The 24,671-nt window shown below is 44.9% G+C and overlaps 1 protein-coding gene across 1 annotated transcript in view; it reads right to left on the reverse strand.

Moving 5' to 3' along the window:
* Nucleotides 1–5,549: 5,549 nt before the first annotated feature.
* Nucleotides 5,550–24,671, reverse strand: part of zmym2 (zinc finger, MYM-type 2) — a 30,698-nt gene continuing 11,576 nt past the window's right edge. The window contains exons 2-25 of the mRNA XM_076030922.1: nt 23,725–24,405; nt 22,665–22,833; nt 21,814–21,956; nt 21,556–21,704; nt 21,265–21,433; nt 20,670–20,882; nt 19,787–19,937; nt 19,507–19,622; nt 19,194–19,316; nt 18,281–18,431; nt 17,999–18,171; nt 17,138–17,303; nt 16,648–16,676; nt 15,877–16,018; nt 15,672–15,793; nt 14,369–14,504; nt 13,564–13,625; nt 13,215–13,281; nt 12,673–13,080; nt 11,716–11,858; nt 10,509–10,623; nt 9,707–9,949; nt 9,475–9,607; nt 5,550–8,492 (exon numbers count right to left, since the gene is read on the reverse strand). Of these exons, the coding sequence (XP_075887037.1) occupies nt 8,288–8,492; nt 9,475–9,607; nt 9,707–9,949; nt 10,509–10,623; nt 11,716–11,858; nt 12,673–13,080; nt 13,215–13,281; nt 13,564–13,625; nt 14,369–14,504; nt 15,672–15,793; nt 15,877–16,018; nt 16,648–16,676; nt 17,138–17,303; nt 17,999–18,171; nt 18,281–18,431; nt 19,194–19,316; nt 19,507–19,622; nt 19,787–19,937; nt 20,670–20,882; nt 21,265–21,433; nt 21,556–21,704; nt 21,814–21,956; nt 22,665–22,833; nt 23,725–24,405 (4,209 nt within the window). The 3' untranslated portion in view covers nt 5,550–8,287. The remainder of the gene's footprint in view (nt 8,493–9,474; nt 9,608–9,706; nt 9,950–10,508; nt 10,624–11,715; nt 11,859–12,672; nt 13,081–13,214; nt 13,282–13,563; nt 13,626–14,368; nt 14,505–15,671; nt 15,794–15,876; nt 16,019–16,647; nt 16,677–17,137; nt 17,304–17,998; nt 18,172–18,280; nt 18,432–19,193; nt 19,317–19,506; nt 19,623–19,786; nt 19,938–20,669; nt 20,883–21,264; nt 21,434–21,555; nt 21,705–21,813; nt 21,957–22,664; nt 22,834–23,724; nt 24,406–24,671) is intronic.

Consider the following 24,671-nt stretch of genomic DNA (forward strand, 5'->3'; position numbering starts at 1 on the left):
TGAAGCCATGCATATTTCGAGTGCTTGTACTCAAAGTGTTCTAGTGCCTCTAGTTAAGAAAAAAAAAAAAAACGTTTGGGGAAAAATTACATGTTAAAAATGAAACACATTTGATTTCAGAAAAAAAAAAAAAACAGAGGCAAAATGTCAGCAAAGAAAAAGGTACAAGCACAAATAGTTAAGAACATGTGAGATTTTAGTTATCTGGTTCTTGAAAAGCAAATAACTATCAGTTCGATTCAATATCATGAAACCCTCTTAGCCACATATTCAACCCACTTTCACCTTTTAAATTGTTTATCTTGACCTCCGCTGGTGCAGCCTCACACTTTCAGTCGTCCCTAAAAATCTGGTTGGGGTTGTTGTCACTGGCCCTTGGAGAGGCAGCAGTACCCTTTGTGACATCATAAAGAGCTGATTAACAGACAGATTCTCTATGCTGCTGGAGTTCACTGATTGGCTGGAGAGTTATGTGAGATTATCTGGGACTTTAAAGTCTGTTTTGACCATGACTGGTCATTGAAACTGTCCAAAAACATTCAAACGCTAATACGAATAATTATCAACGGAGCCGCTGCACATTCTGAATAAATTCAGTTTAAGCTTTACGTTTAAAGAGTGTTTAATGCAAAGATTCTGTTATTGTGAGCGAGTGTGAATGATGTAATGTTGCAGCAGCGGTCGGGCCGTGCACGGTCATGTGGGGCAGCTTGTTTTGACTGTCGGCGCACAGAGAGAGAGGGAGGGGCTGCACCGGGAACGGGCCCGAGTCAGCTCTGCAGGGACACCTACAGGTCAGGTAAGGTACGGCAAGGATTCTGGCATTCTCCGATAGACTCCTGTCAGATTTAATACCGTGCAGCGTGGAGTTTTACAACTCCGCTTCATGTCGTTAGATGTCTTTAAAAAAAGAGTTTTACTCATGCAAGAGATGCGAGAAGAAGAGATAGTAGGTCAAGTAGTAGTTGTAGTAACAGTAATGAACGATGATGGTTTGATCTTGAATGCTTCCATTGCAAAAAAAAAAAAAAACTTGTTCCAACATTAACTCAGATTTTACCGTAGAAATAAAATCTGACATGAAAAGGAAAAAGTCTACCTGTTTGCAACTATGTTAGCAACACATGCAGTTGTTTTATAGCACTAGTGCTACATATAAAAAAAAAAAAAAAATCTAAATGCGCAATATCAATAAAGTTTGATTCAAAGACAATTTCTTTTTCGTATTTTTCCTCTGCTGAGGCTGTTCATCGGGTCACTAACATATGACTAATTTTCCTCCATCACCGTCAGTCTGGGCCAAGGTTACGCTGCTGCGCACATTAAATAAAGCCCAAATACTGCCAAATTAGACAGGGAAGAAACTTTATTAGTCGGGAGATCTACTGCATTTTGCATTCAGTCCCACAGTCAAGTCCAACGGTTTCCTCCCGCTGTGGGCCGAGGCTCCACAAATGCAGTTGTCATCCATTCCTGCCCTCTTGTCCTCGGTGCAGCTGTGCACCAAAACCACACACGCACGAACACACACACACACACACGCGCAACTCCCTCCCACTGTTGTGTTATCATTAAATGGCGACATTAGTTCATATCATGTGATTCGAAGAGGATTCATCGCACATTAGAGGCCCTAATCGCCACCTATAGTCTATCCCCCGGGCCTCGCCCACATGACCCTGCTGAGCGCAGCGCTTCCTTTATGCCGCCTGAAAGGGACGGGGATTGAGCCCAAACAAAAAAAAACACCCACGAGGGTGAAAAAATGTTTTTACACCCCTCGCAGGCCCGGCCGTGCCCACACAGCCGGGCCGTTTTTCGCTTTTAGATCAATGGGACAAGTTACTGGAGTCTGGCCAACTCTGAGCGATGGCACAGAAAGGAAAAAGCTTGCCTCTTCAAAAAATTGGGGTTTTTTTGTCACCGTGTTTTGTACGGGCCGGCCGGCCGTCCTCCATTCCACCCCTCTAAACCCTCCAAAATAAAATCAAAATTAATAACGAAAGGTGAGGTTACCCTGAAGCCTGTTGAAAATTCAAGTTTTCGTGTGTTGCTTATACCCTGTTGTGTCACGCAGGGGTGTGCGTGCGTGTGTGTGTGTGTGTGTGCATAGTAGGGGGGCCGGAAGGGGTGGAGTGTGCAAGGATTCATGAGGGTGAGAGGGGAGGCCTCGTCACGTCAGCCAACAGCAGACCCTCGACAGAGCGCCGGCTCTTCCTGCCGCTAACAGCACGGCTGCTGCTGCTGCTGCTGCTGCTAGCGGTGGTCTCCATGAACCGGGGGCTCAGTGAACTCTGACAGCGAGGGCCTAGCGCCCCCCGTTGGATAAGACTGGACATGCTCTTCATTTCCCCCTTTTATGGTACAGAATAGATAAAAACACACGGCTAAGTTTGAAAAGTCTATATATGCAATTTGTGAATATGAGCCATTTCAGCTAGAGATGCCTTTCAGTGTTCTAAACTAAACTGGTCCTCAAAGCGACACCAACTGAGTCAGGAGTTAGTGTACAAGTTAAAGGAGTACTGCATTGCTTAAGTCTAGTTTGAAATGTAAAGTGCAACATGTTGGCAAATGTATATACTCGAGAGCATATAGTTACTAAAACAAATGTTGCAATAAGAAATGTTTAATCTCGCAAATAACTTGGATGGACTTGGCGCTTTTCTGATTTTTCTGATTATTTTCTGATTTAACAAGAGAGACGTGAGACAAAAGAAGGCAGCGTGCAACATTAGCGTTGTTTGCAAAACCCTTTCTGACTATTTCATCTTACACAGTGGGCTTCTAAGCTCAGCACTCTTACTATTTCCCAGCATTGGTTTTTATTTATTTATTTGATTGATTAGGACAATGCACATCAATTGCCATATCAGCAAAAGCATCAAATGTAAATATGCCTGAGTTAGCAGCATAAATGCTAATTTTAATCCGTCTTCCTAAAGGAGATTTTTAAAAACACAGAAACAAGTGTTGAAGTTTGTTTTTGATCGGCCCTAAAGTAAACACCAAGTACCAAAAATCCATGTGGACTTATGCATACAGATTAGTCCACATTGATTTTTCACGATTCAGTCACCAGACCAATCAATCAGCATCTTTACATTTTGGGGGTGGGGAGTTTGATTAATCCTCAACTATTATGTGTGTACCTGACGTGTTTCATGGAGGTTATATTCAAGTTTCAACACAGTAAATGCTGATTGTGATGGCTGAAGGCAACAGGAAGCGGCTGAGTTTGAGCACGAAGTTGCAAAAAAAAAAAAGTCTTAACAGAGAAATTTAGTTTTACGGTCGGGATGTAGCAGATAAATCAAAGCTTAGAGAAAATCTAACTGTGATTTTTGTTTTATTGTTTGCATCTCTAAACTGTATGATGGACGGAAATGACTGGCTTGATGCTTTAATTCCTGTCAACGTCCTGTACGTGAGAGCTTGTGGGTGCGGATGTTTGCATTTTCCCACGATCCCTGCATGCTAACGTGCAACATCCTGGCCTCTTCGAGCCTTCCCCAAACATGGCTCCTATCATGTGAGCCCGTCTCTGGGGGGTTGGGGGGGGCAGTGCACTGTCCCCCGAAGTGTCGACAGGCCACGCCTCCTCCCCCTCCTCTTCCTCTTTCTCCTCCTCTCGGTTATCCCTCTGGATAGCTCCCCCCCCGCCTCAGTGTCGTGTCCGCCTGACACCTTGTAACAGAGAGGGGACGCGATAGCGAGGAAGGTCAGAATGCAGCAGAGGCCGTCACGTGACGCGCCAACGCCAACATTCACTTTCCCACTTGTGCTACTGATCTGGGGACACAAGGGGGCGCTTCAGGAGGCGGAGCGCATCTCTCCAAACCTGTATAAAATGTTTTAGTGTTGGGCACCAGACAGAATTCGCACTGTCAGAAAGATAATTTTAAATCTTTATATTGATATCTTTTTTAATAGTTGGAAATGTGGAGAGAACACCCGACTATTGTCTCCTTACAAAATGAACACAACAAGGGAACCAAAAATGAGTTTGCAATATAAGGGTAATTTAAAGTCCAACAAAATATATTACAACTTAAATGGTGAGCTTCATAGTCACTACCTCATGAAATATACACAACAAACAAACACTTATGCAAGCCTAAATTTCTTGAAAAACACAAACAATCGGGATCTCAAAGATCAATATTCAAATTCATCCTTTCAATGTGTAAGCAAGTGTGTGTGGTCAGGTAGAGTTCAGTTCAGTTCATAAATGTGGTGTGTGTGTGTGTGTGTAGTCCTGTTCTGTTCAGTTCAGGTAGGTAGGTAGGTAGGTAGGTAGGTGGGTGTGTGTGTGTGTGTAGTCAGAGAGGGAGAGTTTATGTGAGGAAGCGAGAGAGCTTGTGACTTCAGCAGCCAGGTGGAGAGGAGAAGCCTGGAGAATGAGGAGGTGAAGGGACTTAGCTGAGGGAGCGTGAAGGGTTTCGGTGTTCCGAACAGGTGACTGTTTGCCTGTTCCAGGGAGTTCACTCTTCTTCCTCCTTAAATACACTGGTTGTCAGGTCCATCTCCAGTTCAGTTCACTCCAGTTGTTCCATTTTCTCTTAACCCACCTCCAGGTTTGTTATCCTTCTTCTCCTGATCTCACTTCTCCCTTTCCTTTGGCTCTGCTGCAGCTCTTTTGTTCTTCTTTGTTTGAAGTTCCCTCCCCTTTTGTCAGCGCAGGTGTCTCTGATTTGTAACTTCCTTCCTTCCTTCCTCCTCCTCCTCCTCCTCGTGTGACGTCACTCCCCATTTCCACCACTTCCTGTATCCTACCTTGTTACAAGCTATAAAGAGGCAACAGATGGAGCAGCAATGCTTGACAACAGCAACGCTAAAGCCAGATGTCATTGCAACAAAGGCGTTCATTTGAAATGTGATTAACGTCTGAGGACTCAAAGATAGAAACAACAAGTGTGTGTCCTGGGATCTTACCAATGCAAACCATGGGTGTATTATAAGAACTGGATACTGGACTCGTAATATGGCGGCACTTCCCAGTGGCCACTTGAGGTACTGCAGCAAAAAAAATCCCATGGGCCCAAAAAGCGTTTTTCTCATAGAGCGCAATACAAAAATAAATGCCTTTAAAATGGCTGACAGGACGACTGTGTCCTCAAACGTGATTCATAGCAAATCTTTCCATTGTAAATTTTTCAGTTATGCTCTTTTAGTCTTTTAAAAAAATATCAAAGGCCAGAAAATCACCAGAAAAGTTTATTCCCAGTGACGTCAGAACGTTGTACGTGCTGCTGCTCTCAGCTCGTTCTGATTGGCTGCATCCTGATGTGTCTGTAAGTGACGTTCTCCAGGATCGTTCCGATTGGCCAAATAGATCATGTGAGTTACAGAGGCATACTGTAATATTTTTTTCTCTTCTTGTGGCCCTAATCCTCTTTCGTATGGGTATTACCGCATGAATTGATCTGAAAAATAAAATGACGCACTGAGGGGCAAAAACAAAAATCTGGAATTGGGCAAACTGGGGCGCCTTTTAAAAATGTCATCTCAAATCGCCGTTCAAAAATTAAAGAGACACCGACGAAGAGTCTTAGAAAACGAAAAACCATTTATTTATTTAACATAGCCGTATCAGCAGATCAGCTCACACACAGCACACCAGACTCCAGTCACAGTCACTCACCTCTCAGTATTTACAGATAGGCACATTCACATTAGGCGTTAACAGCCAGCCACGGCACCAGTTGTAGGTCCAAACCAGCGACGGTCGCGTCCTCCGGGCCCGACGGGGAGAGTCGGACGCGGGAGCCTGCTGCTAATCCACCGTGTGTTTAAAGGTTCTGCATTCTGGGCGTCACACTCGCGTGCGTCCCCTCCAAATCCCCCTAAACTGATGGTTAAAATAAAGCTGTGTATAAACTGTGTATACACAGCGTATAACTGTGGGGGTTTTGCTCCTGCTGACACGAGCAGCAGCAGCAGCAGCGTGGCTCATGCAGAGGAGGCAGTAAATATCATTGAAAATTCTTTTTTTTTTTTTCTTTTTAGTTGTCTTGATATATGCGAAGCACGGTTTTCGGTGCGTCGGTGTCATTGATCCAGATTTGCATGTTAAATTTCTTCAACAATTAAGAAAACAGGTTAGGTTAATCTTAATTCAATCTGGGGAACATCTCCAATATTTCTTTTGTTAAATAAATTTAAAAAAAATAGGTTGGAGGAGGGGCCTTCGCCCGTAATAAAGCCAACAAAATTTACATTAACTTGGAAAGCAAACATGAGTTCAGTTCACAGAGGAAAATAAAAATAAAAAAACATTCAAACTAATTCAATACAATAAAACAAGCTTTCGCTCGGCAGCGCTAGAGGAAGAGGAGACGAGCTCTTTTGCAGACTCGGGTATCAAACAGTAATCAATGCCGCGTTGTAAAAGGTAACAAGAGCGCAAAAATAACAGTAGAAACGTGGTGAAGATACAGGAACTGTCGAGGGGGGAAAGGGTGGAGAAGAATTTCCAAATGACACGTTCGAAAATATTCCTGAATTTTTCAGAGTCCTTCATGATGTGCAGGATCTCGCCGACGCCCTTTGACGGAAGAGAGGAGAGGCGAAGAACCGCTGGGTTCCTTTCTTAAAGGATGCAGGCAGAGGGAAAACAATGACACGAAAAAAGAAAAGAAACTCTGTCCAACTCATAAATCTGAAACACACCTGCGTCTTTGAATAAAACACAAAAGGCTGAAGGTTCCAGTGGGGAGTGTTTCCTCCCCCCACCACCAGAGGGCCACAGTGTCCCTCTGAGCTCCGGATATTTACACGGCAAACCCAACCTGTATTTCGTACCCACTTGATGCTACATGGCATGAATGACCCCCCCCCCCTCAACCCCTCCCACCAAGGAAAAAAAATAAAAAGTTTAAAAATAAAAAGTGATCCTTCAGGAAATGCAGCATGTGAACAGCGAGGGCAGCAGGTCGGGTGAGACGCGGAGCTTCAGAGTGGCTTCTCTTGGGCCTGAGAGCAGCGGCGCCGGCCGAGGGAAGAGCAGTGAGGCGGGATGACGGATGGAGTGAGGTGAGGTGAGGCGGAGGAGAAGAGTCCGACTGAGAGGAAGAAGCCGTGCGAGCGAGGCACGGCAGTCGGAGGGTCTCTGCGGTGAGGTCGAAAGAAGGAAAACTGAAAACTCTGGAGGTTTCGTTCTGCTACTGGAGCTCCGCGTCGGAGATCACTTCCCAAAAGTGCTTTCCAACGTCGACCTGTCAGATCGTGCGGCTTGACTGAAGGAAGTGCATCGACCGAATGTCTAAAATGAAGACAACGTTGAATTTCTACTGGCACTTCACGTCAAAATATCCCACATGATGCCAAATCCACCTCAAGAGTTTAGCTTTTTTTTTTTTTTTTTTAACAATCTACAAGTCTCGTCCTTTACACCTTCTGCACGCTCCACTTCTGGCTAACACAAGCAGTTCTGGGAATCAGTGTTTCATGATGTCAAAGGGCGCTGACGCCTCTTCCAGCCGGGTAACAAACCTTTAGCCAGGTGTTGGCGTCCCCCCCTATGGGCCAACTTGAGTTTTTTTCCATTTCCAAATATGTGCAAAGTATCGGTTTTGGGGAGAAAACTAAAAGGCTACGTTTTAGCCGGCGGCTGTAAACAGCAGGCTAAATACACTTTTTCTGGAAAGACTTTCACACAGCTGTTCAAACGGAGTCCAAATATGAGAAAAATAAAGGTCTGAAAATGAATACATGACCTTAAGCACGTTTTCGTTGGATGCTGCATTAAAAAGTGCAGATTACACCAATTAACCAACTAAACCTGTTCAGAAAGCACCTCCTCAACTCTGCTGCCTCCAACTAATGACAATGTGGAATCTGAGGACCACCTGGACCTGCTGGTTCTGCGATGTTTCATTTTCTAACGTAGCCGCGCTTACGCGAGCACGAAACGTTGCGTGTCCCAGCCACGAGAGAAATTCATCCGTTCTCGGTTCTCTCGGCGACTGCCGCCTGCTGGCAGCTCGGTGCAACTGCACGACAGAATGTTTGTAAAGTGTGTGTCAGGAACAGTTCGCGCTCTGTCGTCCACCTTGGGTTGGCTTGTTCCCTCTTCTTCTAACACCTCACACACATCACACCCTTTCTGAGTGAAGTTTAGTTTGGGCTGCTCTTCACCACCACTTCAATCATCCCCAGAGGAAAATAGAGAGGAAGAAGAGGAGGAGGAGGGTGGGAGAAAGGGGGATGCGGATGACAGGAGGGGAAGCGAACAGGCTCGCTGTCCACTGGTGACTGTTCGGGCTGACATAAGCTCCCCCGACGGCTAGTCTCCTTCTGCTGCGGCTCCGCCCTCGTCCGGGCGCCGCTTGTCTATGTAAATGTCCCTGATGAGGAGAACTCTGGTGAGGAGGCTCTCCAGGAGGCGGCGCTCCAGCGGAGCGGAGCTGAACCACAGCGGGCCCTCCGGATCGCACGCCGGGTCCGGCTGAACGTAGAAGACGTCGAGGCGATCTCGCAATAACGGCGGGCTGGCGGGAAGAAGTGGAGGAGGGAGGAGGGGGGTTTGGGGGGAGGGTTGAGGAACAGGAGGAGGCAAAAAAAATGACGGAACATATTAGAAAAACTGACAGAAGATTGAAATGATTTATTATTCCAGAATAATGAAGTAACAAACTAAGTATTTGAAACTAGGGGCAATAAAGTTTACTTTATTGCGCCTATGAGATAAATCCAGTTTTGTGAATCTGAATCAGTCCTCATCTTTTAGTGATCAACACTGTGTTTCAGGATGTGAACAGCATTGAGTTTTAATCACAGGACTCGAGACTTAAATCCACGGACAGCTAAAGTACGTTCGGATAAAAAATAAATAAATAAATAAATACAAAAAAATCTAAGTTTTGTGCGCTAAACCTTAAGTATATAAACTACAATTCTAGATTGTCTTTGTACTGTCACATGCAAATGGTTACACATTCAGATCAAATGTTAATGGGCATGTTAACAATTAATCGATTATCGATTAATTGGCGACTAAGAATTTAATCGACTAAATAAAATTAGTCGCAATTAATTGAAACATTTTTATACCTTTTTTGTTAAATGGCGTGGTGTATACCTAGAGAAAATTACTTTTAAACAACTTAAAAAAAATAATAAAAGTTGAAATGTGACCCACTCGAAGTCCACTTAAAGCCAGAGGATATTCGAGGTTTAAATAATGTGTTCCTTACACATTATTCATTGTGAAATTTAGATTCTCAAGAAAAATCGGCGCTTGTCAATGAATCATTAATCGATCGATAAGGTCAATCAACTAACGATTAATGAATTAATTGATAATTTGCATCCCTAAATGTTAATAAAACCAAAAAGTGACAACTTCCATCCTTATATGGAGATGCAACTTCCGCACAATTCAAAGGGGTCTTTCTAATTGTTACATAGCGCACACAAATATTAGAATTCCAATAAGTTGTAGTTTTCTTGGAGGAAAATGAGGGCACCCACCACTTGGATCTGTAGAGATCGTAAAGTCGGCTTTCGTGCTTCTTCAGCGGGCAGCTGACCGCAGAGCCTCCCGAGTCGTCGTCCTGGTCGCCGTCGTCCGACTTCCGCTTCCTTTTCCGAGACTCCGTTCGCACTGAGAAATCAAGGGTCAAAAACGTCAGATCTTAATTCACAGTTTCATGGCCCCACCCACCACCTTCATCTCTGATGCTATATAGCCGGCGGCTCTCACCGTGGTGACCCTGAGAAATGGAAGGCACGCGCACGCAGACGCTTTTCTCTTTGGTGACGGGGTGGACAGCGTCGGGGCCGTAGACGTCGGCGAAGGACAGACGCAGGTGCTGCTCCACCGTCTGCAGGCCAAAGTATTTGGTGTTCAGGTAGACCAGCGAGCGCAGCAGAGCGGCGGGGCTGTGCTCGCCGAGCTGCCGGCCACTCCACAGGCTCTGCTCCTCCACGCGGCCCCACAGGGAGCCTGCAGCCAGACGGACGGACGGACAGCAACACTCATGAGTGTATGCACAGGAGGAGGAGGAGGAATTGTGCAGCTTTTGCAGGTGTCTTTTTGGCGTCCTCATATAACGTTAAAGTGCAATCACGATGTATCAGGATGTGAACAGCAGAAGAGTTATAATCATCGGACGCGGCCATGCAACCCTGCAGCCACCGGGTGCCACTAGAGAGCAGTCTCACTAACATTTTTCTGTTCAATTACTTCTGTTCAAGCTGTAACATGACTGTAACCTTATTTTTTAAATATTACTTTTAGTTCTCGTCATTCTTACTCATTAAAGCTAAAGTGTAATATTTGAAGATTCTGAAGAAGAAACAGCGACACACACACACACACACACACACACACACACACACACACACACACACACACACACACACACACACACGTGTGAACTGTTCTAAGGGTAGGAAAGCCAAGCCAAATATTACACATAGGACTTTCACAGACAAGGTAAAAAGAAAAACTAAAAGATAACTGTGTAATGCTGGGTGAATGTTTGTTATGTTTCTAGACTCACCATCAGGAAGCACAGCCGGCTTCCAGTCCTTCAGGACCTTGTTGAGCTCCTCTCCAAACTGCTGGTAGCAGGGGTCGCTGAACAGGTCATCCTTCCGGCCCTTGGTGTGGAGATGCTGGGGGGGGAAGGGAATTTAAAAAAAAAAAAGAGAAAAAAAAACAGTGAATTGGATTATCAACAGAGAAAACCTCAACAGTCTGTGGGTGCCCACAGCGATGAAGCACTAGTGTCCTCATATTTAAATGATCATCACTTTTTTTCAGGATGTGAACAGCAATAGTTATAATCACAGGACACAAACACGTGTCTAACCATGTGGGCCAAAGATCTCTCTCTCTCTCTCTCTCTCTCTCTCTCGCTCTCTTAGCTGACCAACACCCTAAAAATTGCACGTTACTTAACCAGATACGCATATGTTTTTTTTTTAAATTCAATGAAAGTGCAAAACTAAATTCACTGTCTAACAAGTTTTAAAGCCACAGAACTGGATAAAAGTTTGCTCTCAAAGTATTTTTCGATTGATTAGTCCTATAAATGTTAAAAGCGATTCTTACGTTTTCCCCTTAGAAAAAAAAATATCCTTCTTTGGACTTTGCAAGATCCTGAGCTCCACTCTGCAGCCATGCTGCGCTGCTGTGCACATGGGAAAGAAAGAACAGGAAGTGTGCACCACAACTATAGGTCCCTACTGGAAACACGCCCCCTAACCTTAGTTCCCACCGTCTATGAGACTACCAAGGAAATCTGAGTGGAGGGTGGGGCGGAGCTTGGTTGGTAATCATTTTAGCGCAGCTAATGAAAAATTCAAAAATGATAGGTACATTGGAAAAAAAAAATCAAAATAAAAAAAGAAAATATTTTTTAAATGCTGAAACAACATAAATATATGACATGGAAGATGAAATTCAAAACTGGGCAAAGATTGAACATTATCATTGACTGTCATTTAATATATAGTCTTTATTTGTGTGAAATATGTATATATATATATATATATATATATATATATATATATATATATATATATATATATATATACATATATATATATATGTATGTATATATATACATATATATATATATGTATGTATATATATACATATATGAGTTTTTGCTTCTTTTTTTTTAAGTCAGCCTCAGTAGACTCAAATTTTCTCTCAAATTCAACCGCAGTGGCGCTCATGTCCTAGCCTGGCTCAGTACCAACCTGCTGGATGCCGAGACAGAGGTAGAGGACACTGTCTGGAGAGTAGCGCTCCCTGTTGGGCCGGCACACCTCCCTGACAAACTGGGACAGCGACATGTTGAGCTCCTCGGAGCTCAGCGACAGCAAGTTACTCTTGGACCGAGCTGCAGGAGACGAGGCCACAAACACACACAGCTGTGAGTTAACACGCTGGCAAAGTTCCAGCATCTACTCTAGCGGTACTATTAAGTATGCCAAAAAGAAAAAAAAATAGTATGTCCCACTATGTAGTATGTAAATTGCAGTATACTGAAGAACCTGGATGGCCTACTATCGTGGTAGAGAAAAGTTTTTGGACACCCCATGCATTTGTGATGTACAGTATTGCACTGAGAAGTCACCAAAATTGACCCACATGCTGCACCTGCACCTGCACCGTTCCGTCCAGCTGGATGTTGCAGCAAGATGAGCATGACTTTGTGCCTTCCAACACATCCAAAGTACAAGAAGTACATAAACCACAAGAATTAAGTTTGCTTTAGTTTGTCTCAGTAACAATAAACAACAAAAATAATTCCCATTTGTTTGTGGGCCTCTGTTGCAGCCAAACCTTTTGAAACACACTCAAATAAAATATCCGGCCTATATTTAATGAAAATAATTGAGTTTGACCTAAATTTTAAGGGTGTCTGAAAACTTTTTTCCACTCCTGTATGTGAGCATTTGGAGTACAGAACACTGCCAAACTAATGTCGTCACTTCTTACTTAGCTTTGTATTTTGAGTATGAAACGTACACAATGTCATCACTTGGGGGAGAAAAAGCTTCCCGACAATAAGACTAGAAAATTTCCAGGCGTTTTCTCTCAATAAAATGACTCGTTTTTAAGCAATGCAAACCTATTATGGACCGTAAGTATAAAATGTGTATATATATGTAAATATAAAAAAAATATAAATATGAAATATGAACCCAAACCTGGTTTGGAGCCTCCCTTCCCTTTGCCGTTCTCCACTTGCTCAGATGCAGACAGCGCCCAGCGTTTCCATGCGTGGATGCCGTATCGGGCTTTCAGAGGCAGCGACCGCCCCCCACACGTTTTTTTTTCGGGAGTAGCAGAAGAAGAGGAGGAGGAGGTGGAGGTCGGACCTGAGCTCTCTTCCACCGCCTGTCGCTTGTTCCCCTTCACGTGCACGGCGGTCACTGGCCGCTCCAGTTGGCGGCCGGGGGCGGTCGAACTGTTGAGTTTCTGCCTCTGCACTTGTCTCCGAGGCTGCGGCCTCAGCGCTGGCGGGGGCTCCACCGGTTCCGGCTTCTCCTCCGCTGGGGCCGGAGGGAGAGACGAGCCGGAGTCGCCCTCCGTTCCCTCCACAGCTGCAGCAGACTCTGAGGACGAGGCGCAAGGAAACAACATCCGATCAACCATGAGTGGGTCCTTTAAGCTCGGAGAAAGAAGAAACAGGATGGTGAACCAGGGATTGATACAGTGACATCAGCTGTTGCGCTGGCAGCTAGTGTACCTTGAGGGAAGTCCACCTCCAGGTCCAGGTCTGGATCATACTTCTCCTCCTCCTCCTCCTCCTCCTCCTCCTCCTCTTCTTCCTCCTCCTGCTGCTGCTGCTGCTGCTGCTTCTCCTGCTTCTCCTCCTCCTCCTCTTCTTCCTCCTTCTGCTGCTGCTGCTTCTCCTGCTTCTCTTCCTCCTCCTCCACCTGCTGCTGCTTCTCCTCCTTCTGCTGCTGCTGCTTCTCCTCCTTCTCCTCCTTCTGCTGCTTCTCCTCCTGCTGCTTCTCCTCCTTCTCCTCCACCTGCTGCTGCTTTTCCTCCATCTCCTCCACCTGCGGCTGCTGCTTCTCCTCCTTCTCCTCCACCTCTTCAGCAGAGCTACTCCTGGAGGATTCCTTCTCCATACATTCCTTCTCTATCTTCACATCTGCGACGCAGACACATGCGAATAAATGGAAAAAAAAATAGCAATGGAAAATTGGAGATTCTCTCAAGGTATCAGATAATGGAGAATTCACTCTACCAATTTGTTCTAACAAAAACAGACAGAGTCTGTAGCCTTAACTTCCACTAGGGATGCACATTATTGATTAATTAATTAATCGTTAGTTGATTGACCTTAACGATCGATTAACGATTAATTGGTATAGGGACGATTTTTCCTCAGAATTTCACAATGAAAAACGCGTAAGGAACACAATATTTAACCCTTAAATAATGTTGAGGGTCCAATGTGACCCATTTTTACATTAGTGAACAGTATAAACACCCAAAACATTTATCCTCTGACTTTAAGTTGACTTCTAATGGGTCACATTTCAACTTTTTTTTTTAAAAGTAGTTTAAAAGTAACATTTTCTTTTTCTCACAACGCCAAAAAACATGTGTCAAAACTTTTCAATTATTTGCGACTAATTTAATTTAATCGATTCAATTCTTAATCGACAATTAATCGATAATCAATTAATTGTTAGCATCCCTAACTTCCACATAGACAATAGACAAGTCCATCCATGACACAAGTTCTTGCTTCACAGTTCAGAAAAGGTGCACATTTACTGAGTGTTGAGGATAATTAATAGTGCGAGGCGTCTCCCCTGCAACCTGGGATGAAAAAACAAAACACAAAAACAGAAATAGAGCAGAGGCCGAACCCTCCAATGAGTGTACCTGGCTTCTTGTCCTCTGTGTTGGTCTCAGTTGGGGGCAGCTGCTCAGAGGATTCTTTCTTCTTTAGTTGACTGATGGTCTCAACAATCTGCTCGGCCCCGGACAGGGTTGTGGGCAGAAAAACAGGCACAGGAAGCTGAGAAAGACAAGAGGCATAACTTTAGGTCAGAGATTAAGGAACAACCAATATCAACATAAGCAAGCGCTGTTCCCAAAAACTAATTTTTGGTCAGATCACAGATCCCCCGTCGTGAAATGAACACATTACTTCCTTTATTGTGACCTTTATTGTGGGTACGCAACTGAAACTGGCAACATCGGCACGTCTCACACCCCTGTGTTAATAATTGTGTCTCTGCAGGTGAGACTTTAAAAAAAAAAAAAAAATCCTGAAATGAACACATTACTTCCTTTATTGTGACCTTTATTGTGGGTACGCAACTGAAACTGGCAACATCGGCACGTCTCACACCCCTGTGTTAATAATTGTGTCTCTGCAGGTGAGACTTTAAAAAAAAAAAAAAAATCCTGACTAGGGATGGAAATGATCAATTAATTCATTAATCGTAAATTGACTGACCTTATCGATCAATTAACAATTAATTGATAAGCGATAAGTTGTTTAAAAGTAACCTGTTCAAGGTGTATTATGACCATCATAGTATCTACAGGTGAATTGCTCTTCGCTGCCACTACAATGTTATAATGATATTAACGAACTAAAATGCTCAATTAACTGCGACTAATTTAATGTAACCGATTAAATTCTTAATCAACAATTAATCGACAACATCCTTAATCCCGACCACGGATCTTTTGTGTAGCAACGAACGAGCAAGCTTGTTAGCCATGGCTAGCCACACACTTGCTGTGTCTCAATTCAGTATCCAGTTTTTAACGTAGGATTGTACTTATTTGATCATCCAACGGCATTGTTAGATGGCTAACCAATGGTTAGCTTGATACTATAAAAGCGTCACTTCCGGGGTTGGCCAGCCGGAGGGAACGGCGGTGACGAAACAAGGAAATACGCCAAAGGCTAGACCGTCCCGAGTGGTCACCGGGGAGGCGGGGTTTGGTCCGTCCTTCTAGGCCGGGTACTTGAAGAACGCTTCCTTCAGACGGAGGACACTCGGTCTGAAGGGTGCAGACCCTGAATTGAGACACTGGCGTGGTTTGATGAGGTCATCAATCGTGCGCCAGTCAACGTCTCAGGGCCTCACAAGCAATTTCACACTGCACATTTGGGTAAGACTTTAATCCTTGCGGGGACAAGCCGTTTGAGTAAAGAAAGACAACTTACCGGTACAGGTATGGAAAGCGGGGTGGGGGTGACCTGGGTGTACATATTCATGGGGACGGGGATGAAGACAGGCACGGGGATGGGTACGGGAATATACTCCCTCTTCACACCGTCATCTACGTCTGGAGACACAAATCAACCAGATTAGAATTGTGAACAATAAAGATCCTTTGTCGTGGACGGGAACTCCCGCTGCGGCGCTCACCTGTCTGTAAGTGCTTGCTCTGCATGTGGGGCTTGCAGTAGGTGGCCTTGGTCAGCGTGAGTGGCTTGCAGAGCACCGCCTTGTTCTTGACGTCCCTCATCAAACCGCCGCCAGGATACGCCACGGTGCCCTGGTTCACCAGCTGCACGTGCAGAACCAACACAATATTAAATCCAGTGTGCAAATGAAACGCAACAGAAGCACGGCGGTGGCTTCTTTAGGTCAACGTTTCATTATGAGAATGACTGGTCCATCTGAGATTAGTCAGTGGAAGTAGACAGCTTTAAAAAACAAACTAACAAAAAACTGGATTGTTTAACATTACCGACTAACTGTACTCAACTATAAATATGGCCTTATAACATGGCCATGCTGTGTCTTGGACAATTTATTCAATGAAGACAAAGCTTGAAACCAGGGTCTCTATTTTAAAAGGTTCAGTGTGTAATTTCTTTTTTTTAAGGTAGCCAGCATGACGGCGTGTTTCGTATTCACTTGACACTGTTAGGTGGGCTTCCTTAAAAAATGGCAGTGCAAGAGGGCATCTAACTAGGAGCAAGCTTGCTTTTTATATATATGTTGAGAACTGTTCTAAGGGGAGGAAAACCAAATTACTTTTATTGCACTGTGAGCATTCATTTTTATTTATGGGCAGTATGTTAAGGTTTTTGCCAAAATAAAACTCAGAAATCAAGCCATATTTTACACACTTTTCAATTTAGTAGGTCCAAAAATCTCAACTCATTTTGATTGGAACATAGTCTTCCTTACCCCAAGTTTGGCTCCATGTGTGTCATAGCCTGAGGAAAGAAACATAAAAAATATCTTTAATCTGGTACTTTTTATTAATCTGGCAAGATTTTTTTTTTTCCCGAAACCCTGTATTTATTTCACATGTCTGTCCAAAACAGCCCATGGAAAAACCTTTGGAAAGGTACTTTGGAAGTAATCGGAGCTGTATGTCACTTTGAAGAGGAGCAGTCAGATTTGTTAGCGCCAGTTTATGTAGCAGGTGGCTACAACACAAGACTTCCTGTTGGTCCCCGAGGTGACATTAGCCGGCCATCGCCGCTCTGTGACTGACTGCAAATGCCCCGCAACGTTTAGCGCAACTCTCACTAAACTCCACACAGAAAATCCTTTAGTGCCAGTTCTTTTAAATGTGAAGCCTCAACCCTGCTGTGTGATGAAACGGCCCACATTGAGGGCTCACGCTTCCTGGTCCCGCTGCAGTTAAAAGGACGCCTGCGGGTGTTCGTACCCAGCGTGCTGTTCTCGGGGCCCTTCTGCGTCACCATGATGGGCTCGTTCTGCTGGCAGTAGAACTTCAGCAGGCAGTCTTGGTCGCAGAAGTGCTTCATCTCGGCTCGCCACATCACCGACTCCGTCAGGTTCCCCTGGACCTTGCAGCAGTCGCACCTCGCCGCCTGGTGGCCACAAAGGGAGGGGGATACGTACACAATCAGAATCAGCTTTATTCGCCAAGTATGTCACGCATACAAGAAATTGTTGTCTCTCTAATCGAGGAAGTCATATAAAAACTTGTAATGGGTCACATTTTTTTTTTTAAAGTTGTTTAAAAGTAACTTGTTCTAGGTATACAGGCATACACCAAGCCATTTAACAAAAAAAAGTGTAAAAATTTTCAATTAATTGTGACTAATTTAATTTAGTCGATTAAACTCTTAATCAACAATTAATCGATAATAGATTAATTGTTAACATCCCTAACTTCCACATAAATAGATGAGTCCATCCTTGACACAAGTTTATTTCAGTACATTATGACCATTGTAGTACCTACAGGTGAATTGCTCTTTCCTGCCACTACACTGATAGAATGATATTAACTAACCGTGTAAAAAATGTTCAATTAATTGCGACTAATTGAACTTAATCGATTAAATTAATCAATTAATTGTTAACATCCCTAATCTCGATATATGCATACAACAAAAGTGCATCTTAAATTATAAATGTGCAGTTAAAGTTGCGCAAACAGAACTGCCATTGTTCAAATGGTGAACCAACTGCGACTGCTGTTGGGAAGACGCTGTTCCTAACAGTGAAACTGGATGGAGACGGTGTGCCAACACAGTGAAAGGACACACGCAGGCCTGACCTTGAAGTACCAGTCGTGGAACTTCTTGGCGCAGGTCTCGCCGCAGAAGTCCCTGGTCATCCCCCCGAGCTGCCGCGTCACGCCTCTCTTACAGAGCTGGTTGCAGTGGTTGCACGAAACGCACTTCAGGCCTAAGCGCTTGATGAAGTCCTGCTTGAATAAGAGCTTACACCCTGAAAAGAACAGAAGAGGGGAAAGACAAAAATGAGATAAGATAGAGACAGAAGTGAAATGTCTGTTTGACTTGCAAAGCGCCGGGAGGTGAGAAGGTGAGGCGGGTACCCTCGCTGCAGAAGGGTCTCTTGACGCCCGAGAACTGGACCGTCTCGTGCAGCGTCTTCTCCTCCTGGCAGAACTCGCAGAACGTCACGATGCAGTGGAGCTTCTTGTAGTCCTCGCAGCACGCCTTGCTGCAGAACTGGTAGACTTTGTCCTAGGCGGCAAGGAAGGCGTTCATTACCCTCGATCGAACGATGCAAAGTGATTTTACGGCTGTTTTTCACAGATTTCTTTTGTAGAAGAAGTTGAAATTATGAGAAACTTTTGAGTCAGATGCCATTTAACTCAATATTGTTAAAAGGAGAAAGCTATACCGCAGGGGTCATCAACCTTTCTGAACCTGAGAGCTACTTCATGAGTACTGAGTCATATGAAGGGCAACCAGTTTGCTTCACACTTTTTCTCTGTTTGTATATCATTATTATCATTAATGCTACTCATTTATGTGAAGACACTGATCCCGTTAATTTCTCACCATAATTGTCAACAATGACTTAAGGTTGGATACAGATTTAACACTTAATTTCTATTAATCGGAGTTCAGAGTTCCCCTAAACTTTTCTACACTTCATGTATAATATTATATTTTTAATCATTTTGGTTTTAAGATACCGTCATTTTCGAATCTATATAAATGTGTTGACAAAAGAATAGCAACCGCATAAAATTGAATTTTAGATGCAGATTACTAAGTTGTGCTCATTATTAGAACAGGCCTGTAGGCGACTCATGTGGTCTATGGGGGAACTCATGATTGTCCGGGTTCCTTCCACCTTCTGACCTTGAAGTCAGTGACCTTGAAGCGCTTCAGAACTTGAGCTACATCTCTAATGATGCAGCTGGACGTACGGTACAATGCAACTACCGAGGCGTAATGGAATGCAGAATAACGTTTCCATTTATAGGTTTTTCTCACCTCCCAATCGAGGATTTCCGGCTTGAGGCTGAACGCTCCTCGACAGTAGTTGCACTTCAGCTGCACTGCGTTGTCGGCGGAGAGCGGCGTCTGTCCGTTCGTGGCCGGCTGCAGCGCTGCGTTCTGAGGGGAAAGGCGAGAAATGACAGTCAAATAAAAAAAAAAAAAATAAATAAAGGTGGCAATGAAAGCCGACTCATCTGACGACTGTGCAGGTTTTAAGCTTCTGCATTTTAAAATAACAGTAATAATCGTCTTCATTCACAAGTGCAGAACACATCGGGAGGGCCACAACGGGAACAAACGTCCTCACCTGGAACTTGGTGACGCACTGCGAGCTGCAGAAGTTGAGAACGTTGCCCTCTGGCAGCGTGGCCTGGTACTGCGGCAAGGAGTTCCTCTTGCAGAAGTGACACGTCGGTTCTGTGTCTGCGCAGACGGACATTGTTGGTTATTGTAAATTTTCCGACTCAAGTCCGTATCATCGTATAAATAATGACTTAACAAGTGAAAAGTCAATTTTAAATATAGATATGTGTGTTAGCGTTGACACTTTGCAGCTAAGAGAAGCTCCGAGTGTGCGTGCTACTCACTGCTGAGGGTCGCTGGCGTCAGTTTGCCCTTGTTCATACAGTTGACAGAGCAGAAGGAGTGCATGACTCCGCCCGTGCCGAGGCTGTGGAGCACCTCGCCCGTCTTGATGAGCGTTTTGCAAATCCAACAGCTTGCAAGTTTACTGTGTGCCTGCGACAGGGCAGCAAAGTGTCACACCACCACCACCACCACCACCACGACAGGATCATAAAGTCACAATGGATTAGCTACATAACAGACTATATGAAGATAGATTCATTTAGGACCTTTGTTCCTGACTGTTCACTGTCTTTCATGTGAGTTAAGCCGCGTTCAGACTGCCAGCCAAAATCCGTTTTTTAGCCAATCCAGATTGAAGGAATCTGATTTGAATCGGATTCGCCTGCAGTCTGAACGCGGCTTTAACGTTCAGATTTTTCTTGACAGTTTTTGTGCCAAGCTTTTGATCATGAAGGTTGTTGTAACGGCATATAGTTCCTGCCATCTGCTGGTATAAATTGGGTACTGCAAGAGATTTCTTTTTTCTTTTCTTTTTTCTTTTTTTTTTGCCAGCTTGGCCTTCTTTTCCAGAAAGGATGTAGCGTTTTCCACCACGGCACCTGTTGCTCAGCAACCGCAACAGACTCAAGAAATTAGTTTGTCCAGCCACTCTTCACTGGCTTGGACATATCATGGAACAAGGTATAATAATAAAAGGCCTACATTCGGTTATATACAAGCACAAGGATATCAGCTATGACCGTCACATGGTCTTTTCAGACTATTTAAGTTTCTTGAGCCATTTGATGATTCTAGTTATCCCGATTGGAAGAGTTAATATCTGTTTTGACATCCAACGCTGTGAAAATGGAAGAATCGCTTTCTCGCGGCTCCGAGCGGTACCTGCTTGAAGTCCCTGATGCAGTTGTGGCAGCAGAAGCGCTTCTGCTGGCCATCCACCAGCAGGAAGTGGTTGGCCGACGCGCGGTTGGGCAGGTAGTCGCCGCACTGCTCGCAGCAGTTCATGATCAAGCCGTTGGCCCGGCGGTACACGTTGAAACACGCGTCGCTGCAGATCTTGTGAGTCACCGTCTTGAAGCTCACCTCGTGGCGAATCTGCAGCACGGTGGAGGAAACAAAATAGAAACAGACGAGCAGAAGCTGTCAGTGCACAAAACAAAACTCGCTTTTAGCCATTTTCGCGATTAAACGTGACATTTAGCTAAGTGGTTTTCAACTGGTGGAGTCTCAGGACCCGCATTTGATTCCTTATCATGAAGTTGCGACCCAAATTCAACCACACTCAACACATTTTCTATCATGTCTAGTAAACAAATTATTGAAATTATTGAATTGTGTCCTGCAAAAGAAATGCCCAACAATTTTCTGTACGATAAAATCCCTTGAATTAAAACAGCTCCACGACCTACTTTTGCACTTTTGGGTCGCGACCCACCAGTTGAGAAACACTTATTTAACCGACGTGATGGAGGCTGACCTCTGTGAGCTTGCCGCAGACGGTGCACTTGGAGTTGCTCTTGACTCCAGACTTGGGAGGGTTCTGCTTGTTCTCGTACGCCCCCAGGCAGCCCGTGCTGCAGAACTCCTGGAAGGACTCGCTGGAGTCCACCTGCGCCACGATGGTGCCCTTCATGTTGGTGATGTCCCTGGAGGAAAAAAACAAACAACAAAAAAACCACCACGAGGAGCCGATTAATAAGCGGAAATATGAGGCGACGTCGCCGCCAGGTGGGACTCGTGACCTCTCGAGCGCCGGCCAGAGACTCACTTCTTGCACATGGTGCAGCTCTTCTTTGGGGCGGGCTTGTGCGAAAAGGCGGAGAGGCAATTGGTGGAGCAGAAAAGGTGTGTGGAGCCTTTGCGCTGGTAGGCCGTCTGGCCTTTCTTTAAGGGCTTTTTACAGTTTGCACAGGTCACCTGGGGTGAAAACAAGCAGAACAACAACACGGCATGATTTTGAGTTCAGTGTGGAGGCCATCCATCTCCTTATCGTGCATTAAGCACTGGACTTTTAACTGAGAGCTACCTTGACTGTCCTGGGCTGCGGCTGGGAGCCTGAGGAGGAAGACTGGCCTGGAGGTTTGGGCAGTGAGGTTGCAGGCGACGGAGAGTCGACCCCGGTCTGCTTTTGGCTGCGGGGGACCGAGGCAGACTGGGAGATCCACGAGTCTGAGGGGAGACAGTGAAGTCAGTAAACAGTCAGTAAGGCATTGTGAAGAAGTGAGTGGATCAATTATTCTCAGTCTCTTAGGGACTGAAAACTAGAGAAACAACACCAACGCTTCAAGTTAACAAGCCAGTACAGCACTGGTTTTGTCTGCTCATATTGTATTCAATGGAAAATTGAAAAGGATGAATACTGTTGTTCTGTTTTAAAGGTCCAGTGGGGTAAAATTAGGCTTGATTAATGATTTTATATTGGTAAAAGCTTAACATACTGGCCATAAAGACATTAATAAAAATGTATACTTGCCGTAAAATAAATGTAATTTCATTTTCCTACACTTGTAATGCTTCTTATATTGATATGAGAATATACATAGAGCAATAAGGCTCTTGCTCCTGGTTAACTGCCATCTTGCGCCACCATTTTATAAGTTTGGTATTCAAGGAAGCCCTCCTGAAAGTGGCCTGAATACAAAATGTGCTGTCAGACGGGCTTCCTTAAAAATTTCATACACTGGCTACAATAAGTTATACATCACACGTCAAACCAGATAATCCTCCAGCAGGCGGTTTTTAAACTAAATAGCACCATCTAGAGCCCCTGTGGAGCAAGAGCACCACCTCCTCTGGCGGACTTCTGGCATTCTGAGCACTCGCTGAATGAAAGCGTCTGACTGTTTAATGGAACAGGCTACATTGTGAAATCGTTACCGGCTCTGTTGTGGGTCCCCGTGTCTCCATTCTGTGCCAGCTGGCCCACGGGCCCCGAGCCCCGCCCGGGGTTGAAAGAAGCCGTTGGTCGACCGGGCGGCGTGTCGGGGTTCAGGCTGAAGGCACTACTGATCTGTAGACCGTTTTCCTCTGCCTGCCCTTCAGCTGCCTGAACCGGGGGGGAAAGGAAAGTTACATGGGTTATTTTCCTTTTTTGAGCAAATTAGAAAATGTGAAAGAGCACGCTGCAACTTAAAGGAAGTTTAATAAATCCAATTTGATCTCACTGAGATATACCAATCCAATACGGATAAGTAGTCATACAATTTAAGCAGTCAGAAAATGATGGGTAGACCACAAATCAGTTGGCTGCTTGAGCCGACCTGATTTCATTAAAAAAAGAGAGAAAAAAAAAGAAAACTACATATACTGTAAATCTGTTGTTTATGTCATCTTGGGCAGTTTAAAATACTTCGAGGCATTTTTATTGTAAGTAAACAACTTATGGATGAAAATATTTTATTCTTATGCTTAAAAAAGACGTTTGACTGAATTCAACAGTTTCATTTCAATTGGTCGTAACTAATGCAAATAGTTTGTTCTTTAAAGATCCAGTGTGAAAGATTTTGCTCGGTTTACGATTTTTATTTTCGGCAAAAGCTTAACATAGCGCCCATAAGTACACTTCATTCATTCATTCATATCGCATACTCCCAGTACAATAAGAGTAATTTGGTTTTCTTACCCTTAGAACGTTTCTCATATATGTAAGAATATACACAGAGCAATAAGGGTCTGCCTCCTAGTTGGATTTGGACCATTTTTTAAGGAAGCCCACCTGACACTGCCCTAAATATGAAACGCACCGTCAGGCGGGCCTTCCATAAAGAGTTTACACACTGGATCTCTAATTATTTCTAAGTCTTATCTATTTTATTTAGACTAAAATTAACATGAATTAAAAATGAAAACTTCGCTTTTTTTTTTTTTTTTTTAACCAACTGCATTTGGTGAAAGCACAAAACCTACAGACTACACCGGGGGTTCTGGTGTGTCTCACCTCTGTGACAGCTGCTTCTCCGCCCTGCAGCGACGTCACCGAGGTGATCATGAGGTTCATGTCCTCCTGGTGATCGTCGTCGGCGTCGACCGCCAGAGCCGCGGGGTCTTCCTTCTGGTCGCCGGACCCCAGCGTGGTCACGCTGGCGATCCGGATCTCCGAGTCGGGCTCGGTGCTGCTGAGGGCGCCCGGCGAGCGGGAGGGCGAGGAGCCTCCGGGGGGCGCCGGCGAGCAGGGGGAAGCGTCTTTGGGCTCAGGTTCCTCCTCGTCGTCGATGACGATGGGCTCCGCCACCGCCTGAGGCGCCTCCGTGTTGGAAGACCCGGGAGAGTCGGAGGTCAGTGAAGGCATCGCCGCCGTGGACATGTCCACAGCTGCCGCGGCAGCAGCCGGCAGCTCCTGGCAGCTGGCGCTGGGCGTGTCCTGGGCGGCGGCGCTGGGCTGGGAGGCCTCCTCCCCTACGAGAACCACGTCGTCGTCCTCATTGTCCTCTGCGCCGCCCTCCTCTGTGGCTCCGTCTTCTGTTTCCATGGAGACCGCCTCCCCGCCGGCCTCCTCCGAGGCAGGTGTGGTCTGCGGCTGGGGGGAGGGAGTGGCCTCCATGGGCTCCACCCGCTCCCCTGCCTCCTCCGCCACGGCAGGGCTTGGATCCGACTCCCCGTCCATCACTAAGGCAACCACCTGGCAGCACAGACGACAAGTCAGCGGCCAGACGGCAAGGTGGGGCCCCGCAGCATCATCATCATCATCATCATCATTTTAAATTCCACATAGATTTTAATCTTATCTTATTTATTGTTATATTTAATGTTGGTCGTGCTGCTGCTATTAGCACACACAACAGTTACTGACACTGTTTCTGCCTTATGCATCTATTGCTGCTGCAACAACACCAATTTCCCCCTTGGGGATCAATAAAGTTAATTCTATTCTATTCTATTCCATCA

Source organism: Nelusetta ayraudi, unplaced genomic scaffold (genome assembly GCF_046127955.1).
Source record: "Nelusetta ayraudi isolate G7.1 ecotype Tasmania unplaced genomic scaffold, CSIRO-AGI_Nayr_v1 ptg000031l, whole genome shotgun sequence".
Lineage (NCBI taxonomy): Eukaryota > Metazoa > Chordata > Actinopteri > Tetraodontiformes > Monacanthidae > Nelusetta > Nelusetta ayraudi.